The sequence below is a fragment of the Macadamia integrifolia genome, chromosome 5 (assembly GCF_013358625.1).
Source record: "Macadamia integrifolia cultivar HAES 741 chromosome 5, SCU_Mint_v3, whole genome shotgun sequence".
In the NCBI taxonomy this organism is placed as follows: domain Eukaryota; kingdom Viridiplantae; phylum Streptophyta; class Magnoliopsida; order Proteales; family Proteaceae; genus Macadamia; species Macadamia integrifolia.
The window spans coordinates 6,364,957-6,390,471 of NC_056561.1; the positions used below are offsets into that span (position 1 = coordinate 6,364,957).

The window sequence follows — 25,515 nt, forward strand, 5'->3', positions numbered from 1 at the left end:
AAAAAAAAAAAAAAAAACTTAATAATAGTAATAATAATATAGAAAATGAATTACTTCCTATTTGTGGCCTCTACCATCCTACACACCTAACAGAAGTAGGGCCAAAGGGAGGCCATCTACACAAAAGCTCAATTCATGGATGGAAGACACAAATCCTGCAAAGAAGTTGACATAAAAATTTGTCTCTAACTCTAAACATGAAATTTTGTGTACCATAGGAAGCTCACAGGATCCTTGATCTATTGAATTGGATCTTAGGAATATCACAAGTATTGAAAGCACCCTCGAAAGCCTCGATTGCAGTCATGGAATCCAAGTGGCTTTGAATTTTTGGATATCAAAGGCTCCCTAAATTTCTTCAGCACTTGACGTGGAGTTTTTAATTTTTCACCATAGGTTAAACATCCGGTAAGTAATTTGTCAAAAAATTTGAATACCAGCTAAGTTGTATGTGAAAGATTAAAAATACCGGTATGACTCGGTCTATGCGATTGTGAGGTTAGTATGAACCCATGGGACTAGTCAGGCCGAAGGCCTGGATACCCAGTGTTAGCAAAAAAAAAAGAAAAAAAGAAGCCCTCTTTAGAGGTGCTTACCTAAATACTGTTGTAAATCTTGCTTATGTTTTTTTTTTTTGGCCGAGGGGGGTGTCACCATAGGGAAGATGGAACTTTTATTAAATTTTCTTTTTCCTTAAAAAAATAAATACAAAATGTGTATGTGAGTAAGATTTCTGAAATGCCTTAGGCTCAAAGAATCCTTTCCCTAGTTATTGGGTTGTTTGTTTATCAGGTGTTCTCTCACAGTCATGATATGGTTACCATTTTTTTTTTTTAAAGAAGAATCTCTTTTATTTATTTATTTCTATAATATTCATTAAGGGTAAACCATTGTGGTTATCTTTCTTTTTTCCCTTTGATCGTCCTCTTCCTCCCCTCGCCTTGGGAAAGGTGGTCAATTGAATAACACTTGTCAATGGGGTTTGTAAAATAAAGAAAAGAACCTTGTCCCATAATTGCTTGATCCAACTGATTGTAGATTTGAGTTGATATGCCTCATTATTGTTCATTGGTCTTACATAAGCATTGCTTGTCATATGGGGGTTTCGGCTTAGGAACTATGATCATTACCATGAAGCACTCGGTGAAATCTACAACCTTTTTATAGATTAAAATAAAATAAAATTGAATGACACTATCAATACAAGCTTGGCAATTGTCAATCTTCCTCTTCTTCTGCTGTTGTGTAAACTCTCTACTTAATTTCTTCTTCTTACTTTTCTTGTGAAAAAATAAAAGCGAATAAGGAATATTGAAGTTATAAGATCAGCGAGATCGTGGTTGTAAGTGATTTAATAGGCATATAAATCTGTGGTCCGACAATCTTTGAGGAATCCCATCTACCATTCGTTACGTAGGGTCCACCAAGTCATTGATGTGGGTTAGATCCAATCCAATTTAGGGTAGAAATTATGATGCCTTTCTGTCAGTGTGAGTGCGGACAATCCTAAGAACATGAAAGACTTCTACCAAAAAAAAAAGCTTCAGTTTTTTTTTTTTTTGGTGAAAAGACTTGAGGTATCTATTTTGGTGAACTGTCTAACAAAATAGAAAAATACCCAACATCTAGGTGGCTGGGTCCCACATTTCCTTATCTTATTAACTAGGTGTTTGAATTTAAAATGTAACCGCAAGCGTACGGATCAGTGTAGCTACGAGTTGAACACAGGGAGAGCAGTCACTTTATTTTTTTACTTCTTTTAATAATGTGAAAGTGAACCTATTAATGATTGTGATCTAATTCTAACTACCGTTTTAAACATATGTATCTAAAATAACGTCCTAACCATTCGTCTTCTAAGAATTTAAAGACGTAAGCCACTCAATTAAAAATAAATAAATAAATAAATAACAGAAAATAAACAACTCACACAATTAAAAAAAGCAATAAAGGAAAAAAAATGATGAAAACACCTTTGCTGGAAATAAGTACAGAGCACATGATAATAAATTCTGGGTCAATGCTTCCAGTACTGGCACATTGTAGCAAAGGGATTTTCCACTAGAAGTCATTGTTGCCACAACTACATCTTTCCCAGAAAGAGAAGCCTGTATTGCCTCTGCCTGCATATAACAACAGAGCCAGAAAGATAAGGGAGTCAGAAAAATATTAAGGAAATAATTGCCTTCAAAACAGGAATCCAGTGCAAGACTAAATCATACCTGGTGGCTGTACAACCTAGTGATTCCAATCCTTTGAAGTGCCAAAGAGTCACTCTTACCAGGGTTACTCTACTTGGTTTTAGGGAAATAGAGACAATTAAAATAAAAACAATAAATTGATGGTTCTATAGCTAGGAGGGGCAAAACCAACACATACACTAGCCATGAACCTTGGGGGAAAATGATAGCAATAATGTAACAACTGAAATTAAAATCTTAAATTAAGAACGAAAGGGTAATCAGAAAATGGAAAGAGAGGGGGGGAGAGAAGATTAGTGAAAGAGCCTACTTACTTGAATCAATGCATGAACTTGAAAGCTTAGGTGATTTGAGATACTACCAGTACTAAAAACTAGCTCTGGAATAAACCAAATTTGAAATTTCTAGTACTAGAAAAAATAAATCTAGAAAAAAAAACTGAAAAAAAAAAAAAAAAAAGATGCTCCACAGCTCGTGATCTTGTCACCTAGATCTAAGCCTAGAACAGTTACAACTCAATTACATAAATCATAAACATAAAAGACTGAATCAAAAATAAAAGTGTTTGCATTAATTAAATAAAAAGAACTTACAAAAGTATTTCAAGCATAAACCTAGAACTAGAGCTAGAGAAAGAGAAAACTAGAGAAAGAGATAGAGCAATTAAAAAAAAAACTCTAGAAGAAAAATGAAGTGTCTCTCCTCATTTTACATGAGTTGTATTTATAGGGAATGGGGAGGTAGGGTAACAAATTTCTCACCATAGTTCACCAACTACACTAAGTAGTTGTTGTTGGAGAGATATGACGTCCGATAATGCTTAAAACCTTTAAAATATAAAACCTGCAAAAAGAGAGTAAAACCCAATGTAGCTCAATTATAAATATATAAAATACATATGTTATTACCCTATATTTCACACATAAATGTGTTCATCACTAGGGTAAAAGATACCTAAAGTACCTAGAAGCAAAGGGCAGGGAAGTTGGATTTCAAGATGGTCATCAATCATCACCTCTGCCAATATTGGGTGAATGCCCACTTTTCTTCCATTGTTATTTTTAATGTTTTCTTTCCTTCCTAAGAGGTATGAAAATTATAAGGCTCTCTTTAAAAATTTATAGGAAGAAAGATCGCTACCTAATATAAGGATGTGAATTTGTAATGAAAACCATTTATCAAAATCGAATTAATCTATTTACATCGAAATCGTAAAACCGTTTAGTAAATGGTGCGATTATAGTTTCAAGTTTCAAACCGATTAGCTAAACGGGTTGGATCGATTTTAACTGCGAAACCCGTTGATTTCAAACCGAATTAAAACCATTTAAATAGAACCATTTAAAACCGTTTAAATCGATCCGATTAATCCGAATAACAATTAAATAAAGCAGGGACAGTAATCCATATAACAGTTAACAATTAAATTAAGTATCCATCTTGCTTTGGTATGATTTATTGTAATTCAATTCAAGTTTAGACTTTAGATCATGAACTTGTAATCCATATATGTTACTATTTATTATCACAGATGGAATGTTTTGGCTAAACCACCTGTCATTTTAATATTTTATGCTGTAGAAGGCTGTATTTGAATGTTGTATGATATTAATTCTATATGTTTGAGAATGACCATGCAAAGAAATAATACTAAATTATCAAATTGAGATATACCATCGTTAATATAGAATCTCTTATTTGTGGTTGCCAATTATTTTTGGATAAGTTTATGATCTTCAGTTTAGAGATGATTGCAAGTTATAACAAATCGATTGTGAACCGTTTTACAAACCGTATGGAATAAACTGAAACCAAAACTATTTAAAATCGTGAAATCGACACCGTTTAAAAGCCGTGGAAATCGAGACCGTTCACTAAATGGTTACGATTTCAAAAAGTGAAACCATTTAGTAAATGATGCGATTATGATTTTAATCAAATAAATGTGAATCGAATCTATCCATATCATTTAAACTGAAACCAAACCGATTAACACCCACCTAATAGCATGTACTTGTGTTAAGACATTATGGGTGTGAAGGACAAATGTTGTCTCCGAAGATGTTTGCATAAGTTCTTTCATTGATGATAGCTTTCTCTCGTTCAATTTTATATTGAAAAAAATGATATTTGATTTGACTCTAGTGAAAAAGTAAACATCCATGAGTCAAGAAAACTAGTGTGTCTATGTGGCAAGCCATTTATTCCACTCCAACTTTCTTTAAAGTCCCACGATAGAGGGAGAAGAATGATTTTATCATATATGGGCTCATAACTTTATTATACATTGGAATAATTAAAATTTCGGTATATACCATAGTTTTTTTTTTTTATCTTATTTTTTAATCCCATTACATGTAGAGTCCGCAACTTTTTTTCTCCCACCCTTTTTTGTCTGCCAAACAAATGGATTGTAAGGAAATGAAAATGCTCATCTCACAAAATCCAATCCCATTAAAATTAGCCAATACCCAGATCTTTTTTTTTTTTTTTTCTTAAACACTGGTTTAATCACATTTTGTAAAAAAAATATTTTTTATTAACCTGATTTGTATTGAATCTAACCAAGTTAAATTCAAATCCGACCATTTCCGACCGATTCCAGTACGATTTGAATCAGAATCAATTGGAGATAGATAGAGACTGATCCTATACGAATACAGAGTTTGTAAACTTTGAAGCCAATATCCCATGTGACCTGTTGGTGTTGTATAGTGAACAACCTGTGAAGTCACTTCTGTGAGGTTTACAAAGCAAGTACTGTGTGGGCATCACCACTGGTGACTCTGATGATGCTCAGACAGTCAGACCTACTATTGCCTTGAGTATGGAAGCTCTTAAAGGAGTTGATGCTTCATGGGTTGTGGAGCTTTTAAACCCATTCATCTTCTTTGGGGACCATTAATTTAATTACACATCTATGACCATGTCCTTTGTTCAAGACTTCAAGTTAGCTTCCAATCAATTTTCTTAAATTTGCCATGTGGCAAGAGATGACTAGAGAAACAAGAAGGATCCAAAGTGAAATTCTCCAATTTAATGCCAATTTACAATCTTGTGTTTCAGTGCCCTATTGCATCTCATCAAAGTGGCCTCCCAGGCATTATCAAGGAAAGCTAAGGCCTTTTCTTCTTTTCCTTTCCCTTTCCCTTTCCCTTTCCCTTTCCCTCTTTTTTCTTTTGTGTTGTTTCATATTCTTCTTCTTCTTGGATAGGTTGTTTCCATTCATTTATTGTTTGGGAACCCATTTACATATTTTGTTGGTTCATCTGCTTCTACAAAGCTGACATTTTTAATGGTTAAGATAAAGTTTGGTTGGATTGGATTGAGTTAGACTTGAAGTCATCTTCTATTTAAAAAACCTCCATTAATCTATTTAAATAGAAGATGACTTTATATATATATATATATATATAGTAAGATATAATGGTATGATGTTGGTCATGGTTGAGGTTTTCAATACATTTTTCAACCGGAAAGAAAGGGAAAAAAATAAAAAGAAAGAACCCCACAATTAATGTTGCATATTTGACTGATTATTTATGTGGATGAGGCAAATTATTGGAGTCTATATTGGAACACTACACAAGTGCTTTTTGACCATTATTTCTTTAACTTGTCCTTCTGTTTTCAACAGCAAAGAATTGTTTTCTTTTAAGGTGCTTCAAAACCAAGGAAAGACTAGATTTAAAAAATGTGAAAGGTAGAAATTTTTTATGCATTAATATTTCTAACTGTTGGATATGGATTAGGTCTTATCCATAGTTATTTGGACGAATGTCACTTGGAGAGGCGATGATCCAATGGTTCTTGGCTCCTCATTCTCCAAGCCTCCATCAGCACCTCATTCTCCAAGCCTCCATCAGCACCTCATTCTTCGCCTTTCTCAAACTGTTAGATCATTGTCTCGCCACATGATGCTCGCCCAGATAGTTATGGGTCAACCTGGGCGATGGACGCTAAGAAGCGAAGCCGAATCCGTTGGATATTCAAAGAATGGACTAGATTTGTTCACATGTCAAATTTTAAACTCAATTATAATTATATTTCCTCCCATTATTTTCAATTGTCCATTTCTTATACAAGTTTCATTTTTCTACTAGATTTTTGAAGCTTTCTTTTGCTACTTAGCTGATTTCATATAGGGTGAGGCTTGACAAATGCGCATTGAGATTTAATTGTGCAAAAGATTTTAGCCTCATCTAACTCGCCTTGTGGCATATGGTGTCACTATTAGAGTTTAGAATGGATGGTCCCCAAACAAAAATGAAAACATTAGAGATAGTTCCTCATATACTTTCAATTGGCCTTTTGTTTTATTTTTTCCCCCAAGAAGTATGAAAGATGCACAAGGATTTTCAGTCAAAATGATTTAAAAGTGACTTGTCATTACGTATTTTCGAGAGTTATCATTGTCGTGTTTGTTTTTTGAGTGAAATATAAAATACCCTCTTTACAATATATAATATATAATGGGAGGGGGATATGTATGCTAGTGGGTTACCTTGGAGTTTTATTTGCTAGTGGGATTTTAACCGTAGGATTTGATGATCTTAAATAAAACCATTAGATTGAGAGAAGATGTCCAAACCTTCAATCCACCGCTGCTACACGTTATCTCTCCCCTAATTCTATCCCACCCTCGGTCTAACGATTCAAGTCACGCTGGAATGCTGTCACGTCAGAAGCAACGTTCATAGGGTTCGGATATCTCCACTCTCTCACTCCCCTCTGCAATTGTTCTATGAGCTCTAACCATTCAAGCTATGCCAAAAGCATCATTCATAGGGTTTCTGATGTCTTTGGGATCATCTGATGCTCCCCTCTGCAATTGTTCTATGATGGTCTAACTATTCAAGCCACGCTAAAAGCAGCGTTCATAGGGTTTTGGATGTATTTGGGATAATCCGATGCTTTAAGTCTATTAAATTGACTGAGAAGTTTCCCTTTACTTGGAAATAGTTTCCAATTTCTGTTTTCCTAATTAAATTGATAAGCATTCTCTTGCAACTTTGCAGATACCTTGTGAGGAAGGATGAATTTCCTTTTGCGACCTGCTCAACCTTGATTTTAAGTCTATCAATCTCCTCTCGGATTCTTGTAGGATTGCGAAGGTTGTAGCGGAAAGAGCAAGGATGAGGTGGGGTAGTGAGCCGTAGGGGGATGAGGTTGAGGGAGACGCAGGAAGATGTAGGTGGAAGGAAAGAGGAGGGAGGGGGAGAGGGAATCAGAACCGGAGCCAGAGCCAGAGGTAGACGGGATAAGGGAGGTAGCGCCAGAGACAAAGATGGAGAGGAAGAAGAAGGGGAAGGAAAGGAATTCCAAGAGAGCGACATAGATAGATACATACACACTATATTTAATCAATGACATAGATCTGATCTATCTAATCTAACGGTCAATAGATGCGGTCAATAGATGCTAGCATGCCTTATTCATAGATAATGCACTAGCATAACCAGCATTTTCCCTCTCTCTCTCTCTCTCTCTCTATATATATATATATATAAGATATCCTATAGTCGAAAGTAAAAGTATTATATTAAAATCGGATTTAGTTCCTTTTCTGATTTTGTAGCATACACTCGGGCCCTCCTGGTATCTACTCTCTCATTCTTGTGAAATAATATAGTTGAAAGAAAAAAATGTGTTATATTAAAAGGAGATTGAATTTCCTATCCGACTGTGCAAAAGGAGAGATAGACATAGGGAGTGCTATAACAATGCACAGGGAGCCAGATTGAGTACTCCATGCAACCTAACAACATTCTTTCTCCTATTAAAAGGGAAAAACATGCATAATTTTTATTATCATCAATTTTGATCACAATAAGATTTTTTTTTTTTAATTTATTTCTAAGAAAATGTGGATGAGAAAAGTCTTTTTAAACTAAAATTTAGTAAAGGGAGGGTGACTCTACCATTCTATTCTTTTAGAACCCACTTGAACTCCCACCAGGTTGCTATGTTGCTTATCTGGCTAAGTTTGTGGAGCATAAAATTATATTAAACCTACCCATATTTTGTGTTAATATTTATATGATTTTAAATTTAGAGACTTAAGATTTGAGTGCTTGATTCTTTTGTAAAGTTATATCTCCCAAAGGAAAAAGAAGAAAAGAAAGTCACTACCAACTCAACCTATGTCTAGACTACAGACACTTTGGTTGGAAGGAAGTGAATTCAGAGAAGAATGAGGAGGATGATGAGGAAAGAGACAAGAGACAAAGAGAGGATTCTTGATTATTATAAGAGCAAGAAACAAGGATTTAGATGCGTAGGCTTAATCACTATGCATTCCTAATTGCTAATATACTATATACATAATCTCTCTTGTCCTCTCACACACCAAAAAAAAAAAAAAAAAGAGGTTTTGTTTTATACTATTCAGTGCTTCTGGATATGTTTATATTTTTTTTTTCTGCTTTTGTCCTTTTCTTTTCAAAATGGACGAACAGTTCTTTTCTTCCTCGAAAATCACATTTAACAAAAGATTTCCATCACCATCAAAGAGGAGAAAACACAATAGGAAGAAGTAGGAGAATTAGAGGACAAATAGAGAGAGAAAAAAAAAAGGGAAAACCTTCCATCACATAGTGAGTACAAAAGAATCTTTGTTCTTTCTTCATATACAAGAAAATGGTCTTTTATGGTAAGCACAATGGGAATACATTGCCTTCACTCATAGGCTACCAGAGAGAGAGAGAGAGAGAGAGAACAAATGGGCTATAAATGGTTGGATTGGTTGTTATTAGACTCTTAACTCTAGGAATTATGTAATTTGCTTTGGCTTTAGGATTGGGTCACGAGAAGCATAAATGGAAGCAGTTTAATTCAAGGGTTTTCTTTTTGATTGGGATGCCATGTGGCAAAATAGAAGCCCAACTCATAGAATTCACGGCTGCTTTGTTCAATTGATTTTGGATGCTTTTCTGGAGGCCCACTTAAGAAACTACTTGTATGTGGCAAGTAAATGGGGGCCCAAATAGATCTCATATTTCCATTGAGTTTGTTGGTAATAGTTGAGTAAATCTGAAACCCATCAGGAAAGTGAAACTTTTGGAATATATATATATATATATATATATTTTGAATAGAAAGATATATTATATTTTTAATCCCACCATTACCCCTCGGGTGAAGGTGGGACTTGGAAAAGTAACTTTCAAGGTCTCTTCGCTTCGGTGAATAATTTGAGCCCTAACACATTTTCGATGCCATGGAGCTACACCAGTGAGCTATTATGCTTTCTTCAAAGGATGATTGCTTCCAAGCCCCACTCCTGGTTGTCATTGGTCGATCACTTATTTTTCCATTAAGTGATTGCTTAAGGACCTTAGTATACAAAATGGGCTGTTCCCCTCTCCACATTGGATCTTAGCACCCAAAAAGTCTGTCTGTACAAACGATGATGGCCAGTATTCGGAGTTAAGATCAGATTGGAACAAGTGAATAGTATGAGCCTATTAAAATGGACCTGAGTTAAAACCAGGCTCAAGCTCAAACTGTAAAATGCTAAACCGGGCCTGAACTACTTTAGCCCAACCCAGTTCTTTTCAATTTCATTGTTGGCTTGACGGGTTTTGAGTCTTTTGACTCAAGAGCTCTCTAAGACCGTTAAGTAAAAGTGCAAATATAGGAACTTGCAAGGGCATTATTGTCAAATGGTAGAATAGTTTCTAAATACCCTCCTGCGAACATTGCGGTTTCGCTTTTAAATTTCACGGATACGAAAACTGCAGACTCTCTTATTCTTCTTATTCTCTGCCATTTTTAGCTGCGAATCTTAAAAGAATCAATTTTCTGAAACAAAAAGGAAAAAAAGGAAAAATAACTGAAGGGTAAAAGGTAATGGAAGAATAGTTTTCTTGCTCAGATTTGTTGATTGATTCATTTTTTTTTCCTTTTAAATGTCGTTTTAATTTGGTTGTTTGATCTGAAAATCGGTTTTTTTTTTTTCCCTCTTCTAGATCTTGTGGAGATGGCTTCCAACGGAGCTACTAGCTCCGGAAGAGGTGATAACGCTTCTATTACGAAGAGGAATTCCAAGAAACCTCAATGTGAGTTTCTCTCGAACTCATTCTCTATTTTTTTTTGGTTTACATGATCTGTAGTTTCATTTAGAGATTGATGTCCAATGCTCGTTTCCGTCGTCCTTTTCATGTTTTTATAAATTGATTCTAGGGTTAGTGAACACGTTATTAGGATGAATCCAGTATCAATTGATGATTTGTGGTGTTAATTGTTATAATTTGCAGAGGATTTGGCATATATTTGTCTAGAAATTAATTTTAATTTTTGACTTTTTTTTTTCTTGATGGGTGGAACGTATGAGTGACAAGGTGAGAGGCAGTAGTTTTTTTAATTTTTTTTTTGGTTTGGTTTGGTTTAGTGCGTTGCATGCTAGTTGTCTGAGTAAATTAGACAAGAGAAAAGATTGAATTCTGCGGGTAGGCATTGGGAGTTGTAACGGGTGTTAGTAGTGTTGCATTTGATTGTAAAGTATAAGGGTTCTGGTTTCCATCTTACTTTTCTAACACTATCATGGATGATGGTGTCATTCCTCCAGTTTGCTTAGGATAAATCAGAAACTCGGTATTGTTGATAGGAGCGTCGGCTGGGGCAAGCAGTCACAAGATTAAGAATGTCCAACTTTGAAAACGTAACATATTCTCGATTATGTTTGATGATACGCATTGCTATGCATGGTTTCTTCTTTGTTTTGTTTTTATTTTTTTATTTTGTGATCATTATTGATGAATACTTTATTGTAAAACATAAATGGGAGATTCAGTGGCTTGGATAAAATATGGCAAAGAAAGCTTAGATTGCAACCGAGTACATGTACATCAATAAGGTGATCTCCCGCCTTTTTGGCCCCCGTTTGGATTGGTGACCCCAATTGGGCAGATACTTTTGGTATAAAGCTTTCTGGGTTGGAGTTCAAGATTACAAATAATATGATGGCAAGGGCGCAAGAACTTCAAGGTACCTGTTGATAATCATCTGGCACCCCTGGATTTCAGAAAATTTGCTGATGAACATTAGCAAGGGGTGTAAGTCAAATGTACATGCACGGTAGAATAGAGTATACATCTGATGCAGGTCGGAGGACTGATATGTCAACACCCAAACCTGGGATAAGGGTATAATCGTGCCCTCGCGGGCGGTGATCAAAATGATTAGAATTCAAAACCAAGCATCCATGCATAGTTCATAACATTCCATCCCAAACATTTAAACCTTCAAAACTTGCATAGAGTTATATTACATATCAGAGTTAACAAGATCAAACCCTATTGGCCAAAATATTTATAATCCAAACTCCCAAGTCCTCATTCATACTTGGTCAATATTTACATTAAGTTCTCTTAACCATTAAGAGTCAACAAAAAGTAAAACGATAAAAGATTTCTTCTTTTGTTCACCATCAACTTGCAGACTCCTTACAAGCCCTATGGCCCTAACCATTACTTGTGGAAAAAGATGTATAGTAATGGGGTGAGCTTGACAGCCCAATGGGTAAAACCTCGCCAAAACAATCCCACACCGACATATACTTATGAAACAAACCAATCAATCATTATCAATTAATATGTTTACAAAATAAAAACTATAAAAGTGTCTAATCCATACATTTTCTTTTGCCCCTCGGCATAATTGGTCCTCACCAAATGGTCTCTTGACTCTAGTCTCACCAAACAAGTCTCTTGGTAATGGGTGCCTCACCATGTCGTCTCTTGACTAGATCTCACCCAAGTGTCTCTTGGCACCTATGCACCTATGCACCTCACTGTGCGCTCTCTTGACCTCGGTCTCACCAATTATGTCTCTTGACCTGGTCTCACCCAAACATGTCTCTCGGTATATCTTGTAATCATAATATGACCCAAAGCATTTTCAACATAAATACATGCTCATCATTATAATATGCAATCCAATCTCATCATTGAATTACACTATAATTGCATCAACATGCTTAACATCATTATATGCACATAGCTAATGCATCACAACAATCATAAGGACATATATGGGGAAACCATCTAAGAAGGGAATCAGTCACCTTGATTCTTCAGCTATAATGTTAGCACAACAACCTGATAACATGTCAACCATTCTCTAGTAACTAAAAAGACAAATTCTCAATAACCAATCATAGAATGACACACCTCACTATTCTTTCAGCAAGGTTTGTATTTAAGGACATTTTTGTCCTTAAAAAAATAGTTTATGAGAATGATTATTTCTTAACAATTTTAGATCTTAGAGTCAACGCTGCTGGAATCACCTCGATCCAAGTTCGGGTGAAAAACTTATGACCATTTTCATGCGGTCTATTTTTTATAATTTTTCAAACAGCTATCCAGAAATTTAATTCTGCTTTCGGGCATAATTTATCCTCTCACTTCGAGTGCAATTTAAAATCACTTAGAAACGTAATTAGACATAGCCTATTTCTATCAAAATTGAAGCTCTGTGAATCTAGTTTCCAAAACACTTGGAATCAACTAATTTTGAGTTCATATGAAAAAGTTATGCTGTTCGTACTGAAGAAAAGTCTGTCAGAATAGTAAATCCAAATCTGAAATGGATTTTTGGTTCCGAAATTCCCAATTTTTGGCTCAAATCTTTGAGGCCATTCACATGCATTCCATAATAGACATAAACACTTCATCTTAGGTCCATCTAATACCCAAATTTCATAAGTATTTCTAAAATCAAAATATGTATTTCACTACACTAACTAGAAATTTTGGAATCTCTGTACTCAAGTGTGGATTAGAGCCTAAATTGAGCAAAACCTCCCAATCTTAGAAATTTTCAGAATTGAACTCTATTTTCTCTCCAATTTCCTTCTCCCTCGCTAGATTTAAGTTTAAGTTGTTGTAGAATCCTTTACAAGAACTTCATTCTCCTCCTTGATCAATTTCTTCCTCCTCGCTCTTCCTCTTCCTTTCTTGAGCTCCTTCTCATCAACATCTTCTCTTTGTTCTTCCTTTTCCTTCTCTTGACACAGTAGTAGAGTTTGAAGAAGAAACTCATAGGTATATCCTTCTCCAATTTATCATTGCCTAAATTTAAGGATTTGTGAATTGTCTAAATTGCCCCTTGGCTTATCTCTTGCATGGCTTTCAAGCAATGACACATGTATTCTAATGGTACCCCTATAAGTTGTGATAATTAATTCTAACCCCTAAACTTTGAAGTATTACAATTCACTCCACTTGACTGAAAATTCAATACTACCCTTCTCCATCTCCACTTTAGCCAATAAGCTTCAATGGATGCTGTAGTTAATTTACTATTCAAGGAATCCTTAAATAGAGACTTTCATGTATATTGACCATTTTTCCCTTACTTGGTTTAAAAATTTACAGCTTTATATGTTGTAAACTAAAATATGAAAAAATATCACTCAAAGTAGATAGGGAGTATTGAACTCTAGACCTCCCCCCTTATGAAGTCACTAAACCACCATTGGACTACTAGCCCCTTGGTGGGATTAAACCCAAATTAAATGTATAATAAGAAAATCATTCTAATTGTCTTTACTAGTAACAACTCAATAAGGGTAATTTTCATTTTCCTTTGTTGTCCAAGCCTTTTGAGTCTTGCAATAACACTGAGAGAGAGAGAGAAGTTTTGATGTCATTCCTACAAGGTACAACACAATTTATTTTATTAATAAATCTTGGGATGGGGTATTACATGAATAGTTGGGAACCGCTCTTAGACCTAGACTTAAACAATTATAATCACTCAAGTTGGCTGCTGTCTAGAGCTTTATCTAGGGGAACTTTGATGTTAAGCATCCATCAGACTTATTAGAAGAATTATTAAGTAACAGCTCTCTATCAATAACTTCAACACTAGGTGAATCTGATGTATCTACTATGTGTACGAATTATAATTGAGTTTACTTATATGACTGGTCAAGAGATTTTGTTTGCAGTGGCATTCTTTAGCTTTTAGAATTATTCATGGCAAATGAATGAATGGTTTTGAAATTTAGAATTGGTTTAGACTTGGAGTTCGGCTTCGTAGTTGAGGTTTTTGGCTCCTAGAAGCCAGGAGTAGAATTCATGTCTGTTAAATTAGTATTGGTAATAGAAAAAGTGACTAATCCTTTGGTCAATTATAGTTTTGGAATTTCTATAGAAATATACCTTGTTTCTACTTTCTCCATCTTCTCTGCAGCCAACCAGAGTGCAATCTTGGTCTTTGTTTTATGTAGCTTTGGAATTAGTTCAAGTTCCTTATTCGGTTTTTGATTAGACCAAACATGATTACATGATTGCAAAAGATTGGTTTTATGATGACTAGCATCTATAATATTATTGCAGAAGTCAGACTGAGAAGAACTAGAAGGTTCCAGGCTTCATTTCACTCTAACCCATTGGTTTTGCTAAAAGAATGACAAATTATAGATTGGATCTTGGTGGCAAATTAGGTTTTAGAGTATACCAGTTCTAGCAAGCAATAGAAAATGTACAGATGTCAAGCTCAATTTGAGAAAGCTTCCGGATGTTGGACTAAGTGTTGGAGCATAAGGGGTTCATGTTTAGGCAGAGGATGTGATTACAGGTTGAAACTCTTTTATTTATTCAATTCTCATCAATGATGTCATGAAGGACTTCTTTCTGGTTGGTAAGGATATTTGATGGGTGGGACTCCCTCTCCATTTTCTCATTTGCTTAGGGAGTTTGGAGTTCTTTCTCATATTTAATCTGCATATGATATGATTGTGTTCTTTGAAGCTATGAAGGAGTTTGTCTTTGAACTTAAAATCTTCTTAGCTATACTTGAATAGCCTGTTCCTGACTACATGGAATGGGCTACACAGATCTTGTTTTGCCATCAACTCTATTTTAGGCCCATTTTTGTTGTCAAGCCTGACCCTTCATAACTTTCCTGACCACTTCTTCCCAAGTAATTTTTGTTCTAATCCTTGGTCTCTTTAACTCCTCTAATTTAAATCATATAACCCCTTATATTACTGGTGCACTTAAAGGCCTCTATTGCAAATGGCCATGCCACATCAAACATCTTCCCTTCAATTTACCTTCTAACAGAGCTACTGCTGTGTCATCTTGAATTTCTCACTTCTTATTTTGACTTTTCTAGCTTTTCCACTTGTACATCTTAACATCCTTGTGTGCTTTCAGGATCTGAGGTATTTTGTGTTTTCAAAACTTCACCTCAGTAATTTTGATGCTTGGTTCTCAATTAGCTCAAGTTGCCTCCCTCCACCTCCATTGTCTCGTGGAAGAATCATTTGCACAAGTTGTATTATTAATTAGATGAACATCCAGTTTGCACTTCATAGTTCATGGGGTAACCCGACTCCAACTAATGTCTTGATGCCCCTTTGTTGCAGATTCTAAGTTTTCACAGCAAGAAATTCCTGCTTGCAAGCCTATTCTAACACCAAGATTGGTCAGTTTTTCTTAATTCTGGTTCAATATGGGCCTTATAAATAGATAAGTAATTGTTTGCTACTTGCTAGACTCTTTTTACTCTTGCTTAGGTTGATATTCTCATAAACTTCCTTTGTTTGATTCAGGTCATAATGACATTCATAATTATTGGGGTTGTTTTCATCCCAATTGGTCTTGTTTCGTTGTTTGCATCGGAGCATGTAAGATATATTTTATTCCTTCAATGGATTTGCATTTTCTGTAAAATGTCGATCTTTTATTTGAAGGTAGAAGTTTATTTCACATGTAGGTTGTGGAGATTGTGGACCGCTATGACAAAGACTGCATTCCAGAGAAGTATAGCAATGATATGGTTGCATTTATACGAAGCATAAAAACTAACAAGACCTGTTTGAGGACTTTGACTGTGAGTTCATTCCCTCCACAGTTCTTAGGAGCATTGAGAAATTAATTCTTTAGTTTCCTTTCTACGGTATGATGACCTAAATTCTGACCAACAAATTGATTATATTTCTTTCAGGTCCCAAAGCTCATGAAAAGTCCGGTTTATGTTTATTACCAGCTTGATAACTTCTACCAGAACCATCGCAGGTATTTCAACTTACATATTCTTAGAAATTATTCTGTACATGTTTTATAAAGTATACTGTGTAAGCTTATATCTTTTCTTCTTCATAAAGATGATCGTCCCAAAGCATCCAACCCATCCCCCTTCATGTCATCTTTATTTCTCCTTTTTATTGGTGTGGGTAGATAGACAGGTTAGCAGTGGACAAAGGTGGCTTCTGAAACAGGGTTGTGGTGTTTACGATTTTTCCCAACTTAGTTGGAACCTTGTGTATAGACAATAGTTGTTGACTACCAGATAAATTCAGTATCTGTAGAACTGTTATATTTACCTATAGTATCTTAAATATTTGGGTCAGTACTTTGTATCTGTGAGTTTGAGGGAAACCGAATAACTTGTGAGAATTATATATCATGATGTGAGATCCAAGGGAATAGTATAAACTATGAATTTCTCAATCCAGAATGTACCGAAGTTTTAATACTTCGATAGAGTTGAAAAGAGAACTTCTGTACTTCTATGTAAAAATTTTGAAGCAAAGCTAGTGGCACTTAAACATAAACAGCATTATTAGGTGTTTCTGTATGGCAAACTGCTGGGCCTAATGTATGTCTATGCTTCCCTGGGTTTTTAGTTTTTTATTTCTATCAGCAATGGTTACTTCGAGTGGAATGTTGAAACTGTTGGTGAGAATGGAGTTTGGGGTTTTCTAGAAATTTTCTAGTGTAAATGTTGCTGGTGGTTTTGGTGAATGATGTTCATTGCGAATTTATATAGGAAAAGTAAAAAATAGAGGGGGAAGTATAGAAATGCATCAAAGCTTTTGCATGTATTTGCACTTTTTTTGTTTATGTAATGTGGCTTTTCTAGGCCTACAGTAATTCAGGAGTAGATTACAAGAAATTAATCCCCACAATTTAAAAGTCCCAAACAAGACAAATAGGATCAGGAAACAAGGGAATAAGACCATCAAATAAACCCTAAGGATACAATAGCAATGCAGGAGCAAAACCAGCCCAAAACCCAACCTGATAGGAGAAAGAAAGACCTGCTATAGAGGTGGAGAGAGAGAGGTGCGGCCAAGTCTATAGAGCTCCAATTGAGCTGCAAATTTGGTCAATTGTAGGGCCCAGGAGGGTACAAAAACACCCAAGTTTGAAGAACTTCTGACGGCTGGTTGTAAAGTTATGAACTTTTTTGATTTTTTGACCTAGGAGAGAGAAATTGACAGAATTCTGCAAAACAACAACTGGACAGTCTGGACAGCTTCATGAGGAGGACTGAGTAGTCCTACAATGACTTCTAACAACCCTTAACAGTAGCTCCTTGATCAGATTCATAATAGAGGAGAAGAGAGAGATCGCAGACTTCAAGAATGGGGAATGCTTGGCTATCGATTCTGACTTTGAAGACTTGGACAGATCTGAATTCTTCTTACACTAAACAATTAATAACGGTAAATAATTTGCAGAAAAGTAAAGGAATGACAAGGGGAATGTGGGAGAGGAGTGGCTATCTCGGCCCGGGCTTCTCACCCATAGCTATCCCGACTATTTAAGTAATTGACTGCAATAATTCATTATTCAAATCTAAAAATATGAGTACATAAGCTCTTCTATTTAAAGAGGGCAGAATAACAATCATAACATAACTAGGAGCTAGTTTCCAAATAGAACTAGACACACCTAGTAGGACTTGGACTTATAATAGGACTAGGACTATAACTCCAACATGGAGTAGGATTAGAACTCCAACATGGAGTAGGTAACTAACTAGTCATTCACTAATAGGGAAACCTAAACTGAATCAAACTGAAATAACAAAGGAAATAGACTCAAAATAGGATTCTAACTAAACTAATGAATTAAATCCTGTTTTCCTATTTTCTACCTATATTTTAGGCCCCTTTAAAGTGGCTCATTACAAAGAAAACCCATTGGATCAAAGACCCAACACATACATAATCCAACCCAAGGCTTATCTGCAATAAAATAAGCCTATTAAGTGACTTATCTACATCATACAGGTTGAACTGATTTTCGTCCTCTGATGCTATAATACACTCAAATGCGAAGGGGAGCCCTTTTGCAGTAACCTCTTTTCTTTACCTTTTCTTCATGCAAGAATATTGCATGATCTGTGTGAGAAATTTTCCAGAAAGTGTGGTTATCTGTTTTGCCAATCTTCTGGATGACCTAGTACACAGAAAGTCAAGATCAACCTTGTTTTGTAGATTCATTTCATTAAGAATATCAAATATCTTCCTTAAGGCTGTCTTTGGTAGCCAAGAGAAGAAAAGAAAAGAAATGAAAAGAAAAGAGAATCTAGAAAAGAGAAGAAAAGAAATAAAATGGTAAGAAAATAGAAAAAATATGCGTGTTTGGCTACCATTAGAAGAGAGGAAAAGAAAAGAAAAGAAAAGAAAAGAAATTTTTTTGTATTTTCTCAGTTTTCTTGTGTTTTTGGCAAGAACTTTTTTTTTGGGAGCAAAAGAAAACCTCACCATTCCCAAGGTGAATTTTGAAATTCAAAAATGGAATCTTCTCTTGGTGCGGGACATGCCAAGCACAAAGAGAATTTCAAACCAAGAAAAAAAGTACAATTTCAAAACACAGCCTAAAAGAAGAGATATGGTTCTCCTTGAAAGGAGACCCCCCTTCTTAGATGTCCCTACTCACTGGTTGATGAGTAATTTCTGAGGCAGTTTGGAACTTTCTTAGCTAATCCTAATTAGCCAGACTGGAGCAAAGCAAGAGTGTGGTGCAAGGTTCTTTTAGGGGGTCAAATGTGAGAAGCTATAAAATTTTGGTGCATTTTTAAAGTACAAGTGTGTTTGTATGTACTACAAACAAAGAATGTCTTCTTAACATGTATATTATATTTTTCTTCCTCCACCACCCCACGAGGATGATACCAACCAAGGTTGTCGAAGTGTCACCCAAGCATCCTGGCCACTACGCCTTGTTGGTGTTGCCTTAATTTTTGACTCCCCTCGACCGCATTGGTTTGCCTAGCGCCTTGACAACTATGATACCAACCATTGCTTGGCTGAGTTGGTCCTTGTTCATTACTATAGAGAACGTTTCTTATTTCTATTATAGATCACTCTCACAACTTACAAACTACATGGCTTGAAATTTATGAACTGGAGGTCATAAATGTTCCACTCCAAATCACATGATCTACATTTTTCACATGAATTATGGGATGGTAGGACGGTTTTAGTTACTAAGGGTCTAATCTACTAGGGACCTATCTTTGGACAATCTAGATCAATAATCAAGAAGCTCATCAACTTTTTTATTCCCCCAAATATTATTTATTTTTTCAGCATTGCTAGCAACTACACGTGCTTCTGTTCAAATTTAATTATTGTTTGCAGCTTTTTCCCCTCGGTTTTTGTTTATTCCCTCCTGGATTGCCTGGACCTTTAATTGAGGAACTCTAACAAGCTGGTTGTTTTATTTGTAAGGAAGACTTTAAATAGTAAAGGTACGAATATTGCGACCTGTTAAATTTGTCTCGAATTCTTGACTCGTTTTGAAGATTGACCCGCTCCGACATATTTTGGTGGCGACCCGAATGGGAAGTTTTTTGAGATTTGTGATGGAAGCAGAGGGGTTGGGCCCATCACTGATCTCGTATGGGGGTGAAGAGGTGTAGCCCCCATGGTATGGTTCTACTGGATGGACCGCGGCCTGATGGGTTGACCCGCGACTTAGAGTATATAATGTACTGTTGTCTTGTTGAGCAAGTTATTGTATTTTGGGAGTTTTTCGAGCTAGGGTTTCAGGGCGAGTTTTCTCACTGCTGCTTGGGTGTAATCTCTCTTCTGCATAGTGAAACATCTTCTTCGCCTGAGGATGTAGCACACCACACCTGTGTGTGAACCTCGTTAAATCTCTGTGTTGTGCGGATCTATTTTGGTTTATCATCGTATTTGCTTGGTGTTTGATCTAACAAGACTTGGTGTTCAAGCGGTCGAAACAACCTCTCGACATTCTCGGGGTAAGGTTGTGTAACTCTTGCCCCCCCGACCTCGCACATGCGGGAGCCTCTTGCACCGGGTATGCCCTTCTTTTTTGTAGACTTTAAACCAACCTAATACTAATTCTCCATAAAGCCAATAGAAGCCATGATAAGATGCTTTCATCCAAATAGATTTACTAGCTATATTACCTGGATGGTTCAAAATGAATCTTTAGATCCATGTCAGTATTCTTTCAGCTAACAAAATTACTGGCTATTTTACCTAGGTGTTTCAAAATGGGTGTATGTTCATGTCATTTAATCTACTTTAAGCGTAAATGTGCTCCTTGTGTCGTGTCATAGCTATGTGCCTATACGTATAGCCTGTATGGATGACACGTCATCCTTCATATTCTTGCTTCAGAATATCAGAACCCTCTCCCAAGGTCCTGTGATAACGCTGTCTGTGTTGCCTGTTTGGATGACATATTTACTTCTTAGTGCCTTTGAGCTCTGTTTATACGTATTTCTGGGAAAATCCTTGCCTTTCCTCTGGATTAGTGGATGGTGATATTTCCATTTTCTTTTTCCAGATATGTTAAAAGCAGAAGTGACAAACAGCTTAGGAGCAAAGCATTTGCAAGTGAAACGAGTACTTGTTCCCCTGAAGCTACCACAGCTAATGGGTCTGCAATTGTTCCTTGTGGCCTTGTTGCTTGGAGCTTGTTCAATGACACATATGGATTTTCTGTAAAAAACAAGGCCTTAGAAGTCAACAAGAAAAATATAGCATGGAAAAGTGACCAGGACTATAAGTTTGGCTCTGATGTCTTCCCTAAAAATTTCCAGAGCGGTGGCTTAATTGGCGGTGCCAAACTTAATTCAAGTAAACCTGTAAGGTCCATAGCAATCTAAATGTTAATTACCATTCTTGAGAAAAAAGGGTGGGGGGGGGGGATGTACACTAAATCTTCCTTGTAATAGCAGTTCCCCCCCCCCCCCCTCTCTCCCTCCTCTCCAGTTTTCTTCATGTGCTCCTCTTGATCTCTTTTTTTCTTTCTTTCTTTCTTTCTTTTTATTTTTTTATTTTTTTTTATTTTTTATTTTTATTTACAGTTGAGTGAACAAGAGGATCTTATTGTTTGGATGAGAACTGCGGCACTGCCAACTTTCAGAAAGCTGTATGGTAAGCTAGAGGTTGACCTTGAAGCCCATGAAAAGATAACAGTGCTAATACAGAACAACTATAATACCTATGGCTTTGAGGGCAAAAAGAAACTGGTTCTTTCAACTACCAGTTGGATAGGAGGGAAAAACGGTTTCCTGGGCATAGCATATCTTACAGTTGGTGGTGTTTGCTTGTTCTTGGCAATAAACTTTGCACTAGTGTATGTGTTCCAGCCAAGGTGAGTGACTTCCACATTCCTTTTCCATTGATTTCCATGCTGTTAATGACTCTTGCCCTTACTTTCAATCTTAATTATTTTTGGGCATGGAAATTAGTTAAAATAAAAGAAAATCTTATATCATTTGAGAAATAATTGAAAAGATAGATCCAATTCAACTGACAGTGCTTTCTTCTCTCTTGTCTCTCTGGTGAGAAATTATTACTAATAAAAAACACTACAATTTCAGTTATATTTTCCCCCAATTTGCTATTTATGGGAAATAGCAAATTCCAGATATAAAATTTCCTTATTAAAAAATGTTAGACTACCACTCCTGTTCTAATCCAATAACTTAAGATCTACTGCAATTTGTTTCTTTTCCATAAAAGCCACTTTCAATCTGTTTTCCAAAACACCAAGAATTTTTTTTTTTTTTGGAAACCTGTTCATTCATTCAGGAAAAAAAAAAAAAAACCAGAGATCATATACATGTTCTGTTCCAAACATGTTCCAGAAAAAAGCACAAAAACACCAAAAGTGTTTTTTCTTGAATGTTGCCACACACCCTAAGTGGCTGAGAGGGCTGTGGATCACTGCTGGCCATAGCTCTGATGCTAAATGATGAGGTAAACTAGGCTGAAACAAACAAACACTTGCGAACCTAGAGAAAGCAGATCATGCTGAACCTAAAAACTGAGAAATAGGACAGAAACTTAATGTGAGTAGATCTTGCAATCCATAAATCTGATGGCTGAAATGAACATATACTGAGGTCCTAATGGGGTGAATATGTGGTTAAAATATAAAAAAGAACTAATGGTTAGATTAGGATGAATAAGCATGAACAGAAGTAGAAACGAAGAGCTTCCCTGGGGCCACTCACACAAAGTAGAAACTAAGAGAAAACCAGAAAATAGAAAATTAAGGGTATAACTCCTACATCACCAATCTGATGCGACTCAAACTAGGATCAAATGGAGTAGAAGGGGGAGGGAAGAACATATCCAAATTCCAGCCACAACCGATGGCCAGATGACCTGATATTGTAGACTGAAGTTTAGAAGAAGAAAAGGAAGAACAACTCCAATCAAATGACCTGAAACAGTGAAGGAGTTAGGAAGCAATGGAGGGGAGATTAAGAGCTCACGAGGGGATATCTATCTAATATCTTAGCAACTAAAGAGCTGTTACAAAATAGAAACTAATCAAATAACTAATAAGAGATCTTCTAGCAAGGGTTGCTCCAAGCAAGCATAGTTGTCATGGCGACGCCTAAGGTGGCGATTTGGCGTCCTGGCAGAAAAAGAAGTTCATGGTAGTGCTACAATTTACGTGACTCACAAATGGCGGTCGCCATTGGCTGATAGGCATTGCCATGGATGCCAGATCACGCCTGATTCACTAGGTGGTCGATTTTTTGTAAAATGCAGGGTGATTTTGATAGGGCTATGTTGATTTTTGATGATTTGATGTTGCTTCATGTTGGTTTTATTTGTTATAGGGTATATATTGTAGGCTTGTAGCATGCTAAATAACTTTAGAAAATAGGGGAAATAAAAAAGTAGCATACTAAATAATTTTAGAAAATAAGAAAAATAAAAAATGACACATGGGCGATTTGACTGCCATGGCAATGCCGTAACGGGCGATTCATCGCCAAATCAATTAGCCACCCCTCCACCGTCTTGGATCGATTTGACGCTGTGACAACTATGCAAGCAAGTCTTTTTGGGGTCCACACAATCTTCAAGCATCCTCTGGAAAACCTCCTCCATGCAATATGCCAACAAAATCTGTAAAAAATATCTCCTTCTCTAGCTGCTGGTTGATGGCTACATAGGAGCAGAACATGCGTGGGCTTAAGTATAACCGATATATGGGCCTGACTCTGATTGAAGTCGATGGCCAGAAAAAGAGCATAGCTGGGCTGGTTATAACTAAACCAACAGGACTAAATAGGGGCCTGTTTGGACTGTCTTTGCACTGCATCAACAGGATTCCATCCTAGGTCTTGGTTATGACTTATGACTCCCACAGACTTAACCAGTGGGCTGTGCTTTTGTCTTTAAAACCTTGCACCAACTGGCTAGGAATGTATCTAAAATTTTTGGCTGAAGGCTGGTTGAATGTATACAGGTGGGATTTGATCCTAGGTCTATGCTGTCATCAGCTATAGACGTTACCACCTAGGCAGGAGACATGGGCGTACCCATTGCATGAGGCTCACGCCACTGCGGGGTCTGGGGAGGGTCATAACGTATGCAGTCTTACCCCTGCTTCGCGGAGAGTCTGTTTCCTGGCTCGAACCTGTGACCACTTGGTCACAATGGAGCAACCTTACTATTGCACCAAGGTCCACTGAAATACAAGTCACTTATAGTTACTGGACAAAATAAAAAGTCACTTGATTAGACCTATTACTACATAGAGGAAAATCTTTAAAAAAAAAAAAAAAGAGGAAAAAATAGAAGCCATTAAAGTTCCCCTTACTCAAGGACTAAAAAGATTAGTAATGGGCCTAAATCTGCACACAATAGTAGACCAAAAGCCTAGGCTGGCTGTAACTTCTTCTCGTCCTCTCCTTTTATCTACATCAGGTATGTGTTAGGAAAATCTCCTGCTTTGTTCCAGAATGAAACTGCCACACATTTCTTGTCTCAGTCCTATAGAGTAAAATTTCCCTCTTTTCCTTTTTGCTGGGTTTTGTCCAGTTGGTGGTTTTTGCTTACTTCCGTCCGTAGCCTTCTCAGAAAATTAAGGTCAAGTTCGATCCGTGCAGTATTTAGATGCATTTTGAGGTGTGTTAAATTTCTTAGTTACCTTCAAATTGCTACAATTGTGTCATCAATGTTACTTATATTATTAATTAAATAGATTACCTTATCCTTCTTTCATGGATAGTACAATACTTTTGTAGTTCAGTATTCATCTATACATTTATTGAACTTGAGGTGGCTTTTCTGCAGGCCGCTGGGGGATCCATCCTTCTTATCTTGGAACAGAAATCCAGCGGGATATTTTAATTAAGGCCGGGTTCTTGCTTCCAGCTTCCATTTCCTGGGCAGCACAATGCTTGCAGGGCCACGATAGTCTTCCTTGGACAAGGATCTTTCTCCATAAAACAGTCTGATCAGGGTGATATGAGCGATCATTTGTCCAGGACAGAAACCTGAATGTATATAATAGAAGTTCTATTTGTGAAATAGAAATCCTTGAGCTTCAGTTGTATCTAGTTTCTCTTACCAGGCTGAGTTGTTGAGTATCATGTTCCGTGTAATTGTTCCTAATTTATGTTTTTCTTAATGTTAGAGCAAAGTAATGTCATATACTTTTAAGAGAAAGGTTGTATGAGCCGACCAGTGAGGTTACACTAGCACCCCTTTCTCTCTCTAACATAAAATGATGACCTCGCTGCTCCAGTGCGCCCTATTCACAAAATCACCCTTCCATTGCTACTTGGTGTGAGACCTTGCATATTTTTTAAGTAGGGGAAAAGAAGGCTGCCAGGCTGCGTGATGCCTACACCCAGACATTGAATGATGAAATGACCATTCTGCCCCTGTGAGATGAAAAATCCGACCCTTGTTCGTTGCTCTTATACGTTCTCAGTGGCTCATGCTGGTGCAAGGGCCACAGAGCCTGGCAGTGACCCCGCCTCTTTTAGATATCTTACTTTTTGAATTTCATACCTTTGATTTATGATAATTTGCAATATAAATTATAAATTTCTGGGAAAAGGTGGAGGACACTGGAAACCGCCCGGGTGTTGTAAGCTAATGTCTATTGTCCCTTTCTTGCCCTCTTTAAATGATCCCCTGCCACCACTGTATGATGCCCCATCCGATGTCTCCGTTGGTGCTTCCCGTTAGCTTGCTGCACAAGGTCAGTGTGCCTATCCTTCTCCCTAAATTAATGAAGGCAAAATACACAATACTAGTGGCTCTTTA

General features: G+C 36.6%; 1 protein-coding gene across 1 annotated transcript; it reads left to right on the forward strand.

Annotated features, from left to right (window-relative positions):
* The first annotated feature begins 9,917 nt into the window (after positions 1-9,917).
* LOC122078029 (ALA-interacting subunit 5-like) lies at positions 9,918-24,905 on the forward strand. Its single transcript, XM_042643905.1, has 9 exons — positions 9,918-10,049; positions 10,172-10,261; positions 15,583-15,641; positions 15,769-15,843; positions 15,933-16,049; positions 16,164-16,234; positions 20,774-21,074; positions 21,297-21,586; positions 24,535-24,905. The coding sequence occupies exons 2-9, from the start codon at positions 10,183-10,185 to the stop codon at positions 24,593-24,595; spliced, it is 1,053 nt and encodes a 350-aa protein (XP_042499839.1). The 5' UTR covers positions 9,918-10,049; positions 10,172-10,182; the 3' UTR covers positions 24,596-24,905.
* The last annotated feature ends 610 nt before the right edge of the window (positions 24,906-25,515 follow it).